Genomic DNA, 18,418 nt, shown 5'->3' with positions numbered 1-18,418 from the left:
CTACAGGAGAGTGGCTTTTCCCCATTTTAACTTGTACAGCTACTTGGAGTCCCTCTCGAAAGGACCACAAACTTTAAAATGCACCATTTCATTCCTGTCCTTTAGGCAAGAAAAGACCAGAACATCATCATGTATTTTAGCTTTATTGAAGACATTACAGTAGACAAACAAGTAGACAAACACATGCTTTATAAAATATACATTCTCATGTGTGAGAAAATATAAATAGATACTAGGGAAGGGCCACACTGAACGACAACTTGGCTTATAATTCTCTTTACATACATCGAGTACCATGGCTGCTCGGACTGACATCCTCTGACGGGTAAAAAGGGAGAAGGGGAAAGGAGAGGGGAGAAGTAGTGTCTCAGTGGATCAAGAGGCCACTTTAAGTAGCCAAGAGATATCCAAAGAGCACTTGACCACCTGCTGATCAATTAGAGCTGACAAAGATCACTTTACTCCTTACATTTGAAAACAGGTTCAAATCAAGCTGTTTCTTTACCTTCACCCCACCTGTTGGTAGAGATTATCAGAACTGCTAGGAAACACTCAACATACAACCTTGAGGGAGCAGGTCCAAGTATCACTCCTCACACATGCACACGTGCATGCAAAAACACACACACACGTCCCTCACTACCCACAAAATCTCCAGGTGATTCATGGGCTTTCAGGTGTTGTTAAGAGAAGTTTGTAACATATCTCAATTCCGAACATGTTACTTTTGTCAACAAACCAAGCAGCTGTAAAAGGAACTGAGGAAAGGCAGGAAGTAAGGGAAGGAGAAAGGAAAGAGAGAGGAAGAAGGAAGAAAATTAAGCTTAACTGATGTTGACTTAGACTGTACTCCAAACAAAATTTTTAGGTTAGAAGCAAGAGGGAAAAGCATCTGCCACACTGAACTAGGAAAGAGACCACGTAATGGAAAAATGAAACGTTACTAACAGGTTGCCTAGCAATCTTAACTCAACTTTCTGAGGTCCAATTGCTTCACAATTACTTCTATAATTTGCATCAAAAGCAAAGTAAGAAATGGAAGATGTAGCATAAAATGACAGCCAATTTACCTCTGTTACTTCGCCGCTCTTCTGGCATTTCTGGGGCTTTTAACATGATTAGAAGAGGCCACAACACACTTGGGTAAAACACTGGCTACAAAACTGAACAGCACAATCCCATTCCCATTCCCATGGAGTCCCACTGACAAAAAAAGAAATGGTGGTGGGTGGGGAATAAAATAAAAAAGAAACAGGAATAAAAATTAAAGAGTAAAAGGGTTATACGCTGTAACATTTTTTATTATGGTAATGCCATTTGGGTTAGGAACATTAAAGATTTTCTCAAAAGAATAAGCCCAGTTTCATGTTTGCCATTATTAACACAGAACAGGCTCCTTTTGTCAACCAAAGAACATAATCTTTTAGTTAAAAATAAAATTTTAAATTATACAGTAAACTTACTGTATACAAATGATTCTATAGGGTGAAGATTTTAGATTGTCTGACTGCTTCTGGAGAATTCCAACGATAAAACTGAAACAGGGTTTAGGTCATCTTGTCCATATTCCATTTCAGTACAGAAACTTCTCCAATGCTCTTCATAGATGATTACTTAGCTTCTGTGCATAGGCTGTGAAAGGCTGATGATTCCTATTGTCAGATAAATCTAATTTTTAGAGTGTTAGGGTATATAGAATTATTGGCAGGTATATATACTCTATTTCCCTGTAACTTCTGTCCCACTGATATGACCCGTCCAATGGAAGACGAGTGCATCTAATCCTTGTTTCCTATGACAACCCTCTACATAACTAAAGACTTTCTCTCCCTCTTCTTAGGAAAATGGGTAAGATTCTTAAGTTGCTTAACATCTTAATGTTTCTTTTACAAAACCTCCCAATGGGCAACATGAAGGCAACTGTTTTTAAACACAACATTTACTTTACAGAAAAATACACATTTAGAGCATTGTAAGATGGCACATTAGGGGGACAGCACATTGGGCTGGGTTTCTGGTACCTCCTGTTCTACAGATTCCCTTGCATCTAGGGAAAGCACATCAGAGGCTGAACGACAGAAAGCTCATGGGGTCCACTTGTCGATTCTGTGGCAGGGAAGCTTGAAGTACAAGGAAAACATTATTTCTTCTTCCAGGTAGACTTACAGAATCAGTCTCAGAGGGGCACAAACAAATGAAGAGAATTTATGCATCCCTACTGATATGAAGTGGTAATTGGGTGGGAGACAGAGGATTTCTCTCGGCATTTGTTTGCCTTGCTCTTACAACATTTCTGATTAAATTGGTGGCAGGCAGACATTACACTGCTGGGAAGAAACAATGATGAGCCACTAATCCTGTTTACAGCAGAGCATCTGCTTGGTCAAAAACATGCAATAATGAAAAATTTCAGGAATTCCACCTCCTAAGATTAGAATTTATTACATTTACTATTTTTAAGACCAGGGGTAGACTATCCCCATTTAATCAAATTCCTGACTAGTTTTTCAGGCAAGTGTTTTTATTTAGGAAAGCTAGCAATATCTGGGAGGACATCTCAACCAGCTGACACGACAGAGAACCTGGCTGTAGAGGAGCAGCCTGACACCAGTGGCAGCAGAGAGACCACTGCTGAAGGAGAGGCAGTGATGGTAGATTTTAAGTTTTCTAGAGCACTGGTTTTGTCCTCTCCCATGTAACAGCTGATGCTCTTTGCAGCCTTGCTCTAACTCCACCTTTTTCACTGAAGAAAGTCCCTCAGAATGTGAGTCAGAGTACTATAATTAGAAGAATGACCTTGAATACATTAGAAAGGTGAGTCATAAACTGGTCACACATTAGCAGTGGCATACCTCTCAACAGATTCGGATACTCTGGTGTGCTGTAACACACCAAGGGTAGTTCTCAATCTAATCACGATTCTTCACGTTTACTGATACTGTTTTAGAAGCTGAAGGTTTTTTCTCCTCGTGAAAGGTTCTTATAGCATTACTCTTGCTATAGAGGAAATAAATCTGGCTCAAGTCAGAGTAAGCAGCATCACTCCTGTTCTACTCTAACAAATATTTCATGAAAGCAGCTTTTTATTAGAGTAGATAATCCTCCTTGATTCCTGGAGGGACCACAGATTCATAGAACGTTACAGCTGGAAAGGGCTTTAGAGCATCTAGTAAAACGTCGTTTCATAAATGAAAAAGTCAGGCTGAGAAGTAAAGAGACTTGCCTTTGATTATACAACTTTTAAGCAGCAGAGCTAAAACTAAATCAGGTTTCTTGATTCTAAGTCAGCCCAGTACAAGCTACACTATTAATTCAACCTAGTAAGTAGGAAGAGGGATCCAAAATTGAAAGGAGAGGAAAATAGTGGTACTTAAGAAGTTCAAAATGAAAATGAATGAGGCTATTTAAAAAGAAAAAAAAGGAAAAAAAAAGACAGACATGGTGGTATAAAACAGCTAAAAAAGTGCTGCTGCCTATGGGACAAAAACTTAGGATTGAAAACTAGTATGAAATTCAGCCAAACTTCCTGGCAAAGAGCTGAGAAATTACATAAAGTTTAAAACTCTTGAAATGTACAATAACTTAAAAACTGATATTTTCATTTAAGTGACTGAATTCATCTAGTACATAATTACTCCTCACTAAATTCAGAGGACAGAATCCAACAGTCTTTCTTTCTGAAAGCAGAAAGAAAGAAGAGCTTTAGTTCATTACACTTTATTACAGCACTAAGTCTTTTGTTAACATAAAGCTTTTTGCTATCAGAAATTCAAGAAAATGTTTTGGCTTAAATAATCACTTGTACAAAACAAGGACCATGCTGAAGTTTTATGAGTTTCTGCATGTTCTTCCCCAAAGCAATATTCCCTTAAGATATACTGTGCATTAGTAGAAGAGATATTAAACTGTTTAAAACACACACACACACAGAGAAAAAAAGCATTCTTTGGTTTCCTCATCAACAAAGTACTTTGCTCACAGTAGATATTCCCAAAACAAGTTTTCCTTTATCTGTGTGTATATGGCAATAACAAGACTACTAGTCTTTTGAAAGTCTTTTTATGCTAGAAAGATTATATTACCTGGCACTTGTAAACAGATGACAAATGATTAGATGCATGAATCTTTAGGTACCAAGAAAGTGGTTAATTACACCAAGACTGTGTTTGTGTGTACGCAATCACTAGGTACCGTGCTTCTGTACTTATTATACTTCTTAACAAGTATGTATTCAAAACTTGAAACGAAATCTTTGGATTCACTAAACCAGCTGTACAAAATCTGTGGTCTGAGAAGGTGTTGTCAATATTATACATGGATATTATATATATAATTTTAGCATATCAAAAATATTTACATTGCAACACATATGATCAATGAATACAAAAGTTATTTATAAATGCACATATATTTACAATGAGACCCCTGGATGACAGGGACCAAAAAAGAGAGAGAGATTCACAAGAATACAAAACTCTTGACCTGGTAATAGTTGGTCAAGTCTGGCATTCCTGTCGACGACCTTGAATATCAAAGCCCCACTCTCAACTATACGTTTAAAATCACTGCAGAATCCCAGGCACACTTCTCAGGGGCCTCCAAAGTTATTTCTCGTCCTTGGAAGGCAAAACAAAATGGCGTTGTTTATTCAGGGTCATTCTGCAGGTTGAGACAATCCAAGGTGTTAAGCAGCAAGGAGAGTCTTCCTAAGAGGCTATGCACACCTGGGCACATCCTGGTAGAACCATCACAAAGCACTTTGTCCTGTATCCTCCTCTGCCCGGGTTGCACATTTTCTATTAGATGTACCCATTTCTGTCAGCCGTTACCCTTTCTTCATCAAGTATAAGCCAAACGAATGCCTGGCCTACCTTGGTGTGGTCAGATAGAACTGTAGACGTAAGTAAAGCAAATGCTGACTTTGGGGTTTCTTCTGAACACTGAGGTAGTAAATACAAAATCAATTAATCTGAGTCTGCTGAAACTGCATCCTAGAGTGAGTTTCATGTGCCCTCACTGCCATTGTGAACGTTCCGAGTCCTACTAAAATCAAAAGTGTGGTCGTGTAACCTGTGACAGGGCGTGGGGCAAGTGGAACAGTCTGGATCACTCTCTGCCAGGCCCTCGTTTTGATGGAGTTGTGATGACTCAAGGACTGACTGCTGGGGAAAAGGAGGATGAGGCATACCTGGTTCTCTGCTTACGTTCCACAGAGGCCGCTGCAAAGTTTCTGAGAATGAAACACAGGAATAATTACCAGTGGTGAACGCAAGTTTACATTTTCTAAGACTTAATTTTCTTCTACCCAAGTCTTCAAAGAAATTAAGATGCCCAATATTCCTAAATAAGAACGTTAAGATCAAATGTATACTTGCCACTTTTCTTGCAACAACCAAAAAAAGAAAAGAAAACAAAAACTGGAACTATGGTCTTTCAAACCCTTCTAACCAACAACCTCACCAATTAATTACTGAAATCATGCTATATGTCATCTACTTTCACCTATTATTGGTGTTTCTGCTACTATAAAAATGAAAGCTTAAACTCTTTACACACATGGGAACAGACTACAAGAGAATTAGTATCCAAATAGTAATGAAAGTTGCGTAATACACAGAAAAAAACATGGACTAAGCAGTCATTATATCATTAAATAACAAATATCTTTAAAAAATCATTTTAAAAATAAGCAACCATTCCTCTTCAGCTTCTAACATGCCAGTAATCAGTTAACAGAACAACAGAGCACGTAGCCAAAGTCCATGCTACTCCGTTTATTCCAGCCAGAACCGTCCCTGGAGTCACCACTGCACGGCGTCTTGCACTGGAGCCCTGCAGTGGTCAGCCCCACCCCACTTCCAGCGCTCTTCCATCCAGGCCGACAAGAGGGTGAGAGCTGATCAACAGCCTGGATGGAGAAGAAGACATCTTCATGGTCTAGAAAGTTTCATTTGGCTTTGTTTTGATTTGCTTTACTGGGTTGTTTCAAATGCCCCATCTTCACAATACAACCTGTGTTCCTCTTCCTCACCTGCACAACACAACTGAAAGCAAACACCTGCCAAGTCATACTGACATTCAACATTTACCTGATAGAACAGCAACCAAATAAAATGTTTTTAAATCACAGAAGTGAAAATATTCACCAAATTATGCCCAAATTATTGTATCCTTGGTATTTCAGGTCTCCATTATTTAAATAAATATGGAAGAAAAAAGTACTGCCTATGTGAAACTTTTTTTATAGAAACTTTTTCTGTAACTTTTCCTAAATCTTTAGAAATAAGATCTTGCTACTCCCACAAAAACTGTTTTCATCCTACAACTTCAGACTTCTTTCCATAAAAATCTCTGGCTCTAGTTTATAGAAGTTAACAGTAGCTAATTATTACAGTATACCAATTTGTTTGTTTCTGTCAAATGAGAGTGCCACGGACACGATCGAAGGAAAAATCAAGTAGGTGAAAGTGAAAACAAACCAAAACAACAAACAACGCCGTGCCCTTTACCACTGCTCATCCGCGTGGAGGAAGGCTTCTTCTCATTCATCCTCTCATGGTTGGTGGGAAAGGCACATCTCTCTCTCTCTGCTGACGACACCAGGCTCTCCAGGGTAGTGGCATCTTGGGGAGGATGTGCCAAGTAAGTCTCTTTGGGCATCTGGACCATGAGGCTGGACAGTGTCTGATCCAGAACATCCTCTTCAGTAATATAGGTGTACGGACAGTATTCTCGGGTCCGGGAGTAGATGTTAGCATTGTCATAACAATCTGAGCAGATAACTCTGGTGCCAGCGCCACCTAATACAACCCAGGAAAGAAACCAAACATCCTTCAGTTAAGGACTCAGTTTTGCCAATGGTTAGTTTTCTCTAACAGCTGTCATCATTGTCATCACAGCTGGCATTTGTTCAAAACTTACATTATAAACATGATGAAGTTTCAAGGTCTTTCTGTGAATTAACTTATTTAATCCTTATAATATGCTTATGAGGTAAGTACTAATTATTATCGCTATATTACACACGGAATAATTACAACACAGAGAGGCTGGGTAACTTGCCCGAAGACATATTGCCCAGCGGAAAGCTGAAACTCTGGTCCTCTGACTTCAGCACGCACGCTCTTGAATAGTACATTAAATCATCCTTGTCCAGCCTAAATAAAGTCATGTTAAAATCAAGAGAGCCAAGATAAGGTTGGCACTGTGCTACAAGACACGTTTGGCTTAAGCAAACTAAAGCAGAGAAGAAGCAGCTAGGATGACTTCACTTCACAAAAGCCCCTATGACTTTCATAAGTCAAGAGGTAAAGCAACACTAATTGCTAAAAGGATTCCTAAAGAAAGTTTCTGACGGTCAAGGGTCCTGCCTGACAAGTGTGTGTGTGGTAGAAGTAGAAGTTTAATGAGCTCCCTGGACCATTAAGTGTTTGAAAACTGAATGATAAAAGAGAGGAAAGTGAGAACTAGAGAGTGAGTTACTTATTCATGATCAAGCAACAGAATTGTTAGACTCGGAAAAGAACTGAAGTAATTAAGTTTAACCCAGAAAGTAGTATTATTTCCTACAAATTGCAAAGAGTAGAGGCTTTTAAGTATTCTTTAAACAGCCAGGACTTCCCTGTCAGTGCAGTGGTTAGAATTTGATGTTTTCACTGCCATGGCCCCCAGTTCAATCCCTGGTCAGGGAACTAAGATCCTACAAACTGCTGAGTGCAGCCAAAAAAAGGCTAGAAATACCCTCCTTTTCATGGAAAGCCAAAAGAAAATCCAATTTGTTGATTTACACAGAAGTTCTAGTAACATCCAGTCTAAAAAAATCTCTGTAGAAATGAAACAGACCTTCCATTTGATTAGTACTTGAAGTACTACACAGATTCATTCAAAGAATCTTTAAGAATCTTGAGAGAACATTGGGGTACACATGTCTCTTTCCCTTCTGGTTTCCTCAGTGTCCATCAGCAGATGAATGGATAAGAAAGCTGTGGTACATATACACAATGGAGTATTACTCAGCCATTAAAAAGAATACATTTGAATCAGTTCCAATGAGGTGGATGAAACTGGAGCCTATTATACAGAGTGAAGTAAGCCAGAAGGAAAAACATAAATACAGTATACTAACGCATATATATGGAATTTAGAAAGATGGTAACAATAACCCGGTGTACGAGACAGCAAAAGAGACACTGATGTATAGAAGAGTCTTATGGACTCTGTGGGAGAGGGAGAGGGTGGGAAGATTTGGGAGAATGGCATTGAAACATGTAAAATATCATGTAAGAAACGAGTTGCCAGTCCAGGTTCGATGCACGATACTGGATGCTTGGGGCTAGTGCACTGGGACGACCCAGAGGGATGGTATGGGGAGGGAGGAGGGAGGAGGGTTCAGGATGGGGAACACATGTATACTTGTGGCAGATTCATTTTGATATTTGGCAAAACTAATACAATTATGTAAAGTTTAAAAATAAAATAAAATTAGGAAAAAAAAAAAAAGAATCTTGAGAGAAATGCTTTATAAAATATTGTTGCTTTATTTTTAAAATGAAGAAATTAAAGCTCAGATTTTAAATAACGTGTTCATGGCCACATGGCTGGAAAGAAGAACTGAGTCAAACCCAATTCTATCCCTTAATTCTCCTCCTTGTGCTCTGTAACTCCCCATGGGAAGGGTGGAGTGGAGAAAAGTACTGTTGAGAAGTTAGGTTCTTAATTATTAGAACTTAATTATTTTATATCTCTTAATTATTATTTTATATCTTAACTATTTTATCTCTCTCTGATACTCTCCAATATATACTGAGAATCATCAATGCCCTTTAAACTTGAGTGAATGTCTACCTGTCAGCAGACAGACCAAACTTCCTGGACATGGTCTGAAGGGTGCTCATGCCTGAAAAGGATAAAAGACACCTGAAAGAAGTTTCTAGAACATCTCTCTCCCATAACAATACTTTGGTTTGGAAGCCTTTGCTGTGTTCGCCAATCCCTTGTTTAAGAATATGTTCCTCTGGAATAGGAAATGGCAACCCACTCCAGTATTCTTGCCTGGACAATCCCATGGACAGAGGAGCCTGGGGGGCTGCAGTCCATTGGGTCAAAAAGAGTTGGACATGACTTAGCACATACACAAGGAAATAATTACTGTATATGTGTCATTTTCTCTTTATCTGCTTATAATTTATAATATATTTGTCATGTAGTAGATTAGCTAATGATATGGGCTGTAGAAATAGATCACCTAGGTTTGAATTTTTTCTCCCTCTAAATGATCACCAAGTGTAGTCTTGTATAAATGTCTTAATTTCTCTGTACCTCAGTCTTTTAATCAGTGCATTAGTGATTATACTGGTACTGAATACATAGACTGTCATGGGGACTGAGTGTGCACATGTAAAAATATTTAAATGGTTTCTGATACATAGTAAACATCATTCAATAAATGTTAACTATTTTTCTTTTTGAAAAAAAAAAATAAGAAGAAAGTGTTCCTCCTTTCTGTCAAATGATTTTCTCCTCTGTTAGGACTCTAGTCAATTTTCATCCTATTTTGCATGGATCCAAATGTTTTCATTGTGTATCTTATTTTAAAATACTGCTTCAAGTTAGTGGGGAAGACTATCCACTGAAAACTAAACCCAACCGGGTAGGCTGAAACGGTAAGCACAGACAATGAAGAGTCATTACCATCAGTGCCTTTGTGTAAATATCCATTGGCAGGAGGCATAAGTTGCTGATGACTGCCTGCCTCAGAGTTGCTGTAGCCTTCTTGTGGCTCAGACAGCGTTCCTTGGGAAGACAAGTAGCTGGGAATGTCTGCAGGCAGGTTGAGTTCCTCTGTAAAAGAGACATCTGTAACTCTCAAATAAAGTTAGGTAATTTATTTACCTAACTCAGAAGACTATTTTGCAAATGTATTCTACTTCTCTACTAATGACCAAAAAAATGTTATGTACCCAGGAACTCAAGAGCTCTTAGAATTTTCTCTTAAAATTATTTCTTATTAGAATTCTCCCCCAAGCTTCATTTTAAAAGTATTAGCAAAAGAAACAAAACCTAAAGTCTGAAATCCACAGATGCACTTTCACAATCTATCTGGCTGTATTGTATCTCTTCTCTCACAGGACTTCAGGGTGAGTGAGAAGTGTCAAAGACTAACCTCTGTCATAAGGATTCCATTCTTTCCCACAGGAAAATTACAAGAGAAATGAGCCTTAGGAATTAAAGAAAGAAGGTGCACTGCAACTGTTTATAAGAGCAAAGTCTGGGGGGACTGTCTAGAAATTCTTAAAATTATTCACTAGAGAGGTTCCATCACATCAAGGAAGTAGGACATTTTAACAGAAAAACTCTCCCTCTATCACACATAAAGTATCAAAACTCTTCACTACATTCTGACTCAGACACAAGCCACAGTGGTCAACCGGATACCACTTACCTGTGTTCGTGATACTATAGTCTTCGTTTTTCCTTCTCATGTGGTAAATAACAATGACCCAGATCAAAGAGGTTCCCACTACACAGCAGACCACAACAATGATCACAATGCCAACTGTGGTCCACCCATCATCTTCATGTCCAATGCTACTCTGGGAAGAGTCACAATTGGGGGATGAAATCACATTTAGGTAAATGTGACCACGTTCTGTCCCAAGGGTGTTTGACATAATGCAGGTATATTTCCCAGCATCATCTAGCCCAGCATCTACGATGATGAGAAGCTGGTTGGCTGCAGCAAAGAAGTGCCGTTCTGTCACCAGCAAAGGTCCATCATCTTTGGTCCAGTTGAGGCGAGGGGCGGGACTCCCTCCAGCTATGCATTGTAATACTGCAGTTTCACCTCGAGTTACTGTCTTGTCCTCCAGGGGTCTAATAAATGAGGGTGTCTCTAACAGAAAGATGCATTAAAAAAAATATCAGGCAATTTTATCCTTAAAATTCTACTGAATTAGACTAACGAGGTTATGACGAAATAAGCATTTTCATAAGCTCATGGGAAGATCAGAAGTTTTTCAGAAAAGCAAAAGCCTCAAAAAATCTAAATTTCCTCTTAGGAATTCTACCTAGAGCAAGCGATCCTAGGTGAAGAAGTCAAGATTCATATACAAAAATTGTTTATTACAAAATTAATTGTAATTTTTAAAGATGAAAAAATCTAGCAGAAAAATGAGTAATTTAACAGTACAGTCACATATTTCATGAAGACTTAATGACAATGTAACCCTGTGAAACAATATTAAGTGGAAAAAAGTAGGTATACATAACCACATGAAGATGAGTAATTTTAAAAAGTCCAGAATATGTCAAAATCTAAACAGGGTTTGAGTGACCTTCCTTTTTTCAAATTTTCTGCATCTCTTAAAATTTTTAAACAATAAATTTATTTTCCTGGTTACACAAGTAGTTAAACAAACCAACATTTTTAAAAACCCTAACATCTGGAGGCAAAGAGAATCTGCCTTGATTTGAGTCCCATAAAGACAAATGTTCTAATAAGAAAAAAAAAAAACTGGCTTATCAGGGGAAATCTACAGGGAAAAGACATTTTACCAGAGCACAGGATTAACAGGAGCACACTGGAAGGAAAATAGGAAATCTAACCAGAAGACAGATCTTTTCATCTTTTACAAATTTTTTTTTTAATGAAGGGGGAAAAGTTAAATTGTCTCAAGTTCTCTGAAGCAGTATGATGAAAATTCACTGAATCGTAGAAAAAACATATACATGAAGCAGAAAACTGACAGAGATGAACAGAACAGGGTAAAGGGATTTGAATTTTCAATTCATGGGATAAAAATCTCCAATTCTGCCCTCAAAATTTCTCCAGATTCCAGTTAACTGTTCCACTAATATCCAAGCTTGACACATACCTGTATAAATTGGCAGAACAATGATCCCAACTGAAATCTAACTTGAGATTTTTCTTGCCATTAAGACCAAGAGTTGATCCACAATAAAAGGACTCCCACAAAAGTATGGATCCACAAAGCAGTAAACATACCTAACACGATGAGCGAGGCATTTGCTGAGAGACCGCCTGCTATATTCTGTGCCATGCAGCTATAGATCCCCATGTCTTCTATTTTCACATTTGCAATGAAGAAAACATCATCCTCAGGCATGACATGCATGCGTCTCTCTCGAGCCGCAGGAAAGTCAGTACCACCATCTTTCTGCCAGGAAATCTGAGGTGCAGGGTGCCCCTCCGCAGCACATTCTAATCTGGCCATGGCACCAGTGCGAATAGTTAGATCCATTGGAGTTTTCAGAAAAGATGGCATCTCTGTTCCAAAAAAGATCACCAAAAGATAGTGGGTGGGGAAAAATATATATACATAGACACACACACACACACACACACACAAGGGAGAATCTATTAGGCAAAATACCAACTGTTGTGCTGCTCCATTTTTTTAAGAAGACATGCTCTCTGCATTGACAGTAAATACAACTGCAGAGGCCATCTTTTCTCTAAGAATCTCAGAGCGTGGAGTACAGTGATGACTAACTCTTCCAGAATGCATGACAAATCTATCTGATCTCCTTGACAGGGAAAGAAAAAGCTGAGGCCGTAAACTTTTCTGAACCTATATTTTAGCATTTAATATTTACTATTCCTTACTTAAGAGATGCATGATAAAAAAAAATTTTATGCCTTCAAACAGCTCATAAAACAGCCCGAAAGCAAGACATATGTACATCTTTCGTTGCACAAAGCCTGAAGTGCTGTAGTTATTCAATCTAATAGGCAACAGACCAATCGAGCTGTTGTATATTTTTTCAACAGACACAATGAAAAAGAGCATTATTTTCAAAAATGGTTTCATTGACTACCTTTAGACAATGATAATGATCAATGGTCCCAGAAATGTTAATACTCCCAGTTACTGGACGGCCCTGGGAACAGTGTCAGGAATAAATTTTATAGTTTTTAGAGCAGAATTACAGTTCTAGAAAGAAAATGGAGAATTAAAAATAATTTTTTTTCAAAAACACAAAAGAGAGTAGTTCATCTCCTGAAACCACGGAATTCACCTTTACCCCTCAGTCAAACACTAATTAGGGACAGCAAGTGGGTAAATTAACAATCCAGCCTGTATACCATCATAACCCTAAAGACAGAAACAGTAAGGACCCTCACCCAGTGTCAGGTTTAATGTAATCTTCTTGGTCAAAAGTTCAAAAATTAAACATGAAAAATCCTTCTAACTATAAAACCATCAGGGAGCATAATTTCTTACCATTCACAGTCAGTTTGGCTTTATGAGAATAGTTAGAACCAAAGTGATTAGTAATAATACACTGATATTTTCCTTCATCTGTGAAATTCACATTGAAAAGATGTAGGACACTAGTATATTCCAGAGCTTCTCCAGCCTGTTGCTGATAACGAACAAAATTCTCAATATCAGCATCATACAAGACTTCACTGTCTTTGCGCCACAGAGCAGACATGGGTGAATCACTGCTGCTCACCGCAGTGCATCTCAGAGTCACATTCACGCCTCTCAGAGCAACTGTGGTTTCAGGATGAGTTCTTATCTGTGGCTTGAGCAAATCATCTAAGAGGAAAAAATACAGGGCAGGAGCCAAGTCACTTATTTATTTTTGCTTCTACAGATTCAATTTTAAAACAAATAATATAAAACTGCATGTTCTGTTGACAAAATGTCATAAGGTTGAAAGGGCCTACAGAACTAGAACCCAATTCCCTTATTTCAACATGAGGAAAATGATGCCCAGAGGGTCAATGACTTGCTCTAAGATATGTAAATCAGCAGCTCAGCCTGGAATGGAACCCGGGTTTTCAAACTTCAGGGGTTAGTATTCTTTCCACCCTCCCTTACTGTCACTTATGCTTAGAATGCACTATCTTAAGTATTACCAGTTACTGGCAAAAGCAAAAACTTAAATTAGAATTTTAAAACAAGCTTTAATTCTATTACCCTTTGTATGTATGTGTATGTGTATATATAACATATATAAAAATAGATATTCTATTAATAAAACATACTATCTGATAGTACTTTGTGTATAACTTTCAACTAAAATAGTGAAAAATTTGAAATATGTCCAAAGTCCAACTGAAGACTGGCTTAGGACTGGCTAATAAATATAGATTCATAAATAATAATATATTATTGAATTGATTCAGAGAAGCAGGTAAATGAATTTTTAACGAAATGTCTTTACTCAGTAACATTTCACTATCTCATATATAGGGTATATTTACACATTTAAAACTAAGTAAAGTGATAAACCATTCATGGTAATATAACTAGGTTCTTTGCTTTCTTCCTTAAAATTTGTTTTACAAATTTTAAATTTGTAAAAACATGTTAAGTATTTTATGCACCTGAACTTCCAAATGTCCTAAGCATTTTTAAGTGATCTGGCAATATACAGGTATCTAAATGCCACTAGCAACACAGATACACTGACCTAAAAGTTCCATCGTGTAAAAGTTAAGAATTAACTACTTTAAAGGAAATGTAAGTGTAAAAGAAAAATCTCCAAAATGAGAATACAGATGTATACTTGAAATGACGATTAAGCGTTAGAATTAAGACAACTTGTCTGTGACAACTTGTCTACGTTCCCTCTGGTCCTCCAAAAAACTGCCAAACCTTGCTGCTTTTGTCTTAAGAAAATGTATTAAAAGTAGAAAACAAATGAAACTGGTACATCATACATTGCTAGTGACCACATAAACCAGTGCTCTCTGTTTGCAAATGCCTGGGAGCGCTTTTTCAAGATCTACTAAATATAAAATCATACTTCTGAATGAATTCATAAACAAACATACTTTTTGATGCAGGAATCTTACTAGATATTTATTCTACGGCTAACAATCCCCTAAAAAGAAAAGGCTTACATTCACAAAGATGCTATTATACTGACATTATTTTAAATGATTGTTTAAGAATACACAGAGGAAAAAAGACTTCCTAGGTTATATTAAGTCAAAGAACACAAAATTTAAGCTACAATTACAATATTAGTGAAAAAAGTAAAGAAATGGAAACAGGCTAGTGGGAAAGTATTCTACTTTAAATTTTTTTAATTCTGTTGTTAAGACAGTAAGGAATAAGATACAAAATTTAAAACAAAAATACAAACCACAGACAAAATCTTTCAGATCCACATTCAGGATGCTTTGCCCTGCAAGCCATTCAGGGTGTGCACAGCTTACATTCACAGAATGTTGAAAGTTATTATCAACCAGCCACTGAAGCAACCACTTCAAATGGCAGTCACAAAGCAAACTATTTGTGTTCAGAATCCTGTAGAAATAAAGAGGAAAATAAATGCTCTTTATTTTTCATTCCAAGTTTCTCCAGCATTTAAGCTTACTACATATCTATTCACTTTTCTTGCCAAAAAAATGCCTAACCTGACTCTAACCATAAGAAAACAAATTCAAGCGGTCAACTGTTTCCTGAAATATGACAGCGTGATAAAAGACGCTAACAAAAGGTGTTGGGGAATAAGGGTAAGGGATCTATTTTTAGTCTAAAGGAAACTAAAGAGTCATTACAATCAAATGTAGAGTGAGAAACTTCATTCAGAAAATATATCTACAAAGGACATTTTTTTGGACACTGGGGAAATCTAAGCATCGACTGCATATTAGATATTATTTTATCAATGTTAATTTCATTAGGTGTGATAATAGTATTGTGGTTATGCAAGAAAATAACCTTACATAGGAAATACATGCTAAGATATTTTAGGAGTAAAATGTCATATGTCTGTAGCTTACTTTCAACTGGTTAAACAAAGTAATAATATATATATGTATATGAGTGTGTGCGGAAAGAAGGAGAGGGACAGAGAGAAAGGGAGGGAAAAGGAAGGAAGGAGGGAGAGAGAAAAATATGTAACAGACTTAGCAAATAGTTCTGAATTGATGAATCCAGGTAAACAGAATATTGATGTTCACTGTGCCTTCCTTTAAATTTTTGAGGTCTAAAAATTTTCCCAAAGAAATTTGGGGAAGAGCTTACTATATATATTAGAACAAAGAGACAACTTTGTTGTGGAGAGGGCATAATTATTCTCAAATTATTTCATCAAGATTAAAAACATTTCAGCCCTGTGGCAACATGTACTACAATTTAAACTAAGAACCACTGAAAAATGGTTTATGGTCATAATAGGCCTATAAAATACATTTGAAAAGTCAGTGTTTTCTTTTAATCACCCTTAAATGTCCCGAAAGCAAGTGATTTTGACAATATTATAACCTGCTTTGTGTGCATCTCTAAAATCCTCAAGTAGTTTTACAGTTCTGTATAAAAATACCTAAGATCTGATTCCAAAGAAGTTTCAAACAGTCTTTAAGGGTACCCCAAAAGCCACAGTTTATTAAGGGCAATTTTAAGTAAGCAGGCCAAAGACTACCTTCTGCATTTAAGAATTCTTATGCTATATGCATTCATTCACAGAGAAATATTTGAGACTACTATATGCCAGGCACTGTCCTAGGCTGTGGCACTATCGCCCTCACAAAGCTTGCATATTTAGACTCAAGCAATAAACAAACAAATGCAAAGTAGAGTTACAAAGTTAAGTCCTATCAAGGAGAAACAAAGCTGGGCAGAGACAGAAGGAAAGCAGCTACCACTTTAGAGACAGCAGCTACGAGTTTAGATAAAGCAGTCAGAGAAAGAAAGCAAATCACGTGATCTGGGGTAAGTGTGTCACAAATGGAGGAAACTGCACAACACTTTGAGGCCAATGCTTTCGAAAAGCATCTACCAGGAAAAGCTCCAGGAAAAGAAAGGGGGTCGCTGACGGCAGAGCACAGAAAGTGAGGGACAAGGATGGGAATGAGCTCCAAGAGCTGGGCAAGAAGGACCAGGCCATACAAGTGCTTTATAAACTTAGGAAAGAAGCTAAGTTGTTCTTTTCCTACATGTGCTGGAATACGCTGGAAAGTAAAGAACAAAGGAATAATACAGTCTGATTTATGCTTTCTTAGGTATAATGTAAGTTGGCGCATGAAACCTGGACTCATATCCTAATTTCACTACTTATCTTAGGCAAGATACTGAATGCCTCCAAAATCTCAGTTTCTTTTTCTGAAAAATGGGATTGACAGTGCCTACCTCAAAGATTGTTTTGAATAAAGCATTTAGCACAGTGCCTGGCCACAGATACTACAGAATCCACAGTAGTTCACTTCACTTCTACTTCTTTTGCATCTTTCCACTCTTCACAAGCTAATGAACCCTGTCTCACCAACGGAGTACACCCTGTGTTCTCTCCACAAGTATATGGAGAGATATACATCAAATACTAACAGTGGTTGTCTTTGGAGTACTGAGGATTCAGGGTCTTTCTCTCCCTTGGTTTAATTATCAAATTTTCTACCATGATTATGTAACTTTAATGCAAAACAATTTTTAATTTATATTTGACTCTCCCATCTCCCCTCAAAATTTTCGCAAAGCACTGTGAAGGATACAAAAAAGTATCAAGAGATATTTTAACAAATGGTGATGTCGAACTCAGTATTATAATCATGACTTAAATTTAAGAGCAACTAAAACTTCTCAGTAAAAAAAATCAGTATTAGAATTCCTGCATTAGCAGCCTATTCAAACCAACTCACAAAATTACCAAATTACTCTCTTAAGAATGAAACTACAGTATTTGCTTTCACCTACTATATAAATTATATTTAAAACAGAGTTCTCTTTAGAATTAAAACTTTCTTGCTGGCCCTCAGATTATCACAACCAAAAACTGGTAATACTGATATACTGTTATGCAGTAAGTTGTGCCTTTTCAAGTAAGCCTTAAGAGAAATAACTCAAAATATGTCAAGAGACCAAAAACAACAAAAAAAAGCCACTTTAAAAATCTGGCAGAAAGTAACAAAAAATGATCTCCATATTTTAACTTTTGCTGTTATCTTATTCATCTCTGTGTGCCAAGCTCTGCGTCAAACATCTTCTCAAAAGCTTTCTAAAGCATTTGTGGGGGGAATCCTAACTATTCACGGCCTATTAGGCCCTACATGGTCAGGTCAGCTTAACTCTTGGCCTCATTTCCTACCACGTTTCCCCTCGCTCTTGTCTTCCAGCCACACCAGTGTGTCTGCCATTTTTCAAGCACAAAAAGCAAGTTTCTACCTCTGGATCTTTTCACCTGCTCTTCCCTGTGCCTAGACAGCCCCTCACCCAGTATAAAATGGCTTGCCATGTCATCTCACTTAAGGGCCTGGCTCTAAGGCTGTTATCTTCAGAAAAGCCTTCCCTTACTATTTCAAATAACAACCCCTGTCACTCTGTACCACCTTTGACCCAGTTTTTTCTTCAGAACATTACCTGATGAGACATCATATGCCTACTTGTTCACAATTTATTTCCCTTTAGAATTCACCGCAACATGCTGTGAGGACAGAGGC

General features: G+C 37.5%; 1 protein-coding gene across 4 annotated transcripts in view; it reads right to left on the bottom strand.

Annotated features, from left to right (window-relative positions):
* Positions 1-124: 124 nt before the first annotated feature.
* The window catches only part of LRIG2 (leucine rich repeats and immunoglobulin like domains 2), a 66,469-nt gene continuing 48,175 nt past the window's right edge, over positions 125-18,418 (bottom strand). For 2 of the 4 annotated variants that reach the window (XM_086391916.1, XM_086391918.1), the window contains exons 12-18: positions 15,124-15,287; positions 13,245-13,565; positions 12,005-12,286; positions 10,442-10,891; positions 9,691-9,840; positions 6,480-6,800; positions 125-5,230 (exon numbers count right to left, since the gene is read on the bottom strand). In XM_086391916.1, coding sequence (XP_086248042.1) covers positions 5,004-5,230; positions 6,480-6,800; positions 9,691-9,840; positions 10,442-10,891; positions 12,005-12,286; positions 13,245-13,565; positions 15,124-15,287 — 1,915 coding nt within the window. In that variant the 3' untranslated portion in view covers positions 125-5,003. The remainder of the gene's footprint in view (positions 5,231-6,479; positions 6,801-9,690; positions 9,841-10,441; positions 10,892-12,004; positions 12,287-13,244; positions 13,566-15,123; positions 15,288-18,418) is intronic. The other 2 variants (XM_086391917.1, XM_086391919.1) reach the window with 2 other exon arrangements.

This window comes from Bos grunniens, chromosome 3, assembly GCF_055505025.1.
Source record: "Bos grunniens cultivar Pamir isolate PY7600 chromosome 3, Bosgru_T2T1.0, whole genome shotgun sequence".
Taxonomy (NCBI): Eukaryota; Metazoa; Chordata; class Mammalia; order Artiodactyla; family Bovidae; genus Bos; species Bos grunniens.
Note: the sequence above shows the minus strand (reverse complement) of the source record. Positions and strands in the feature narration are given on the sequence as shown.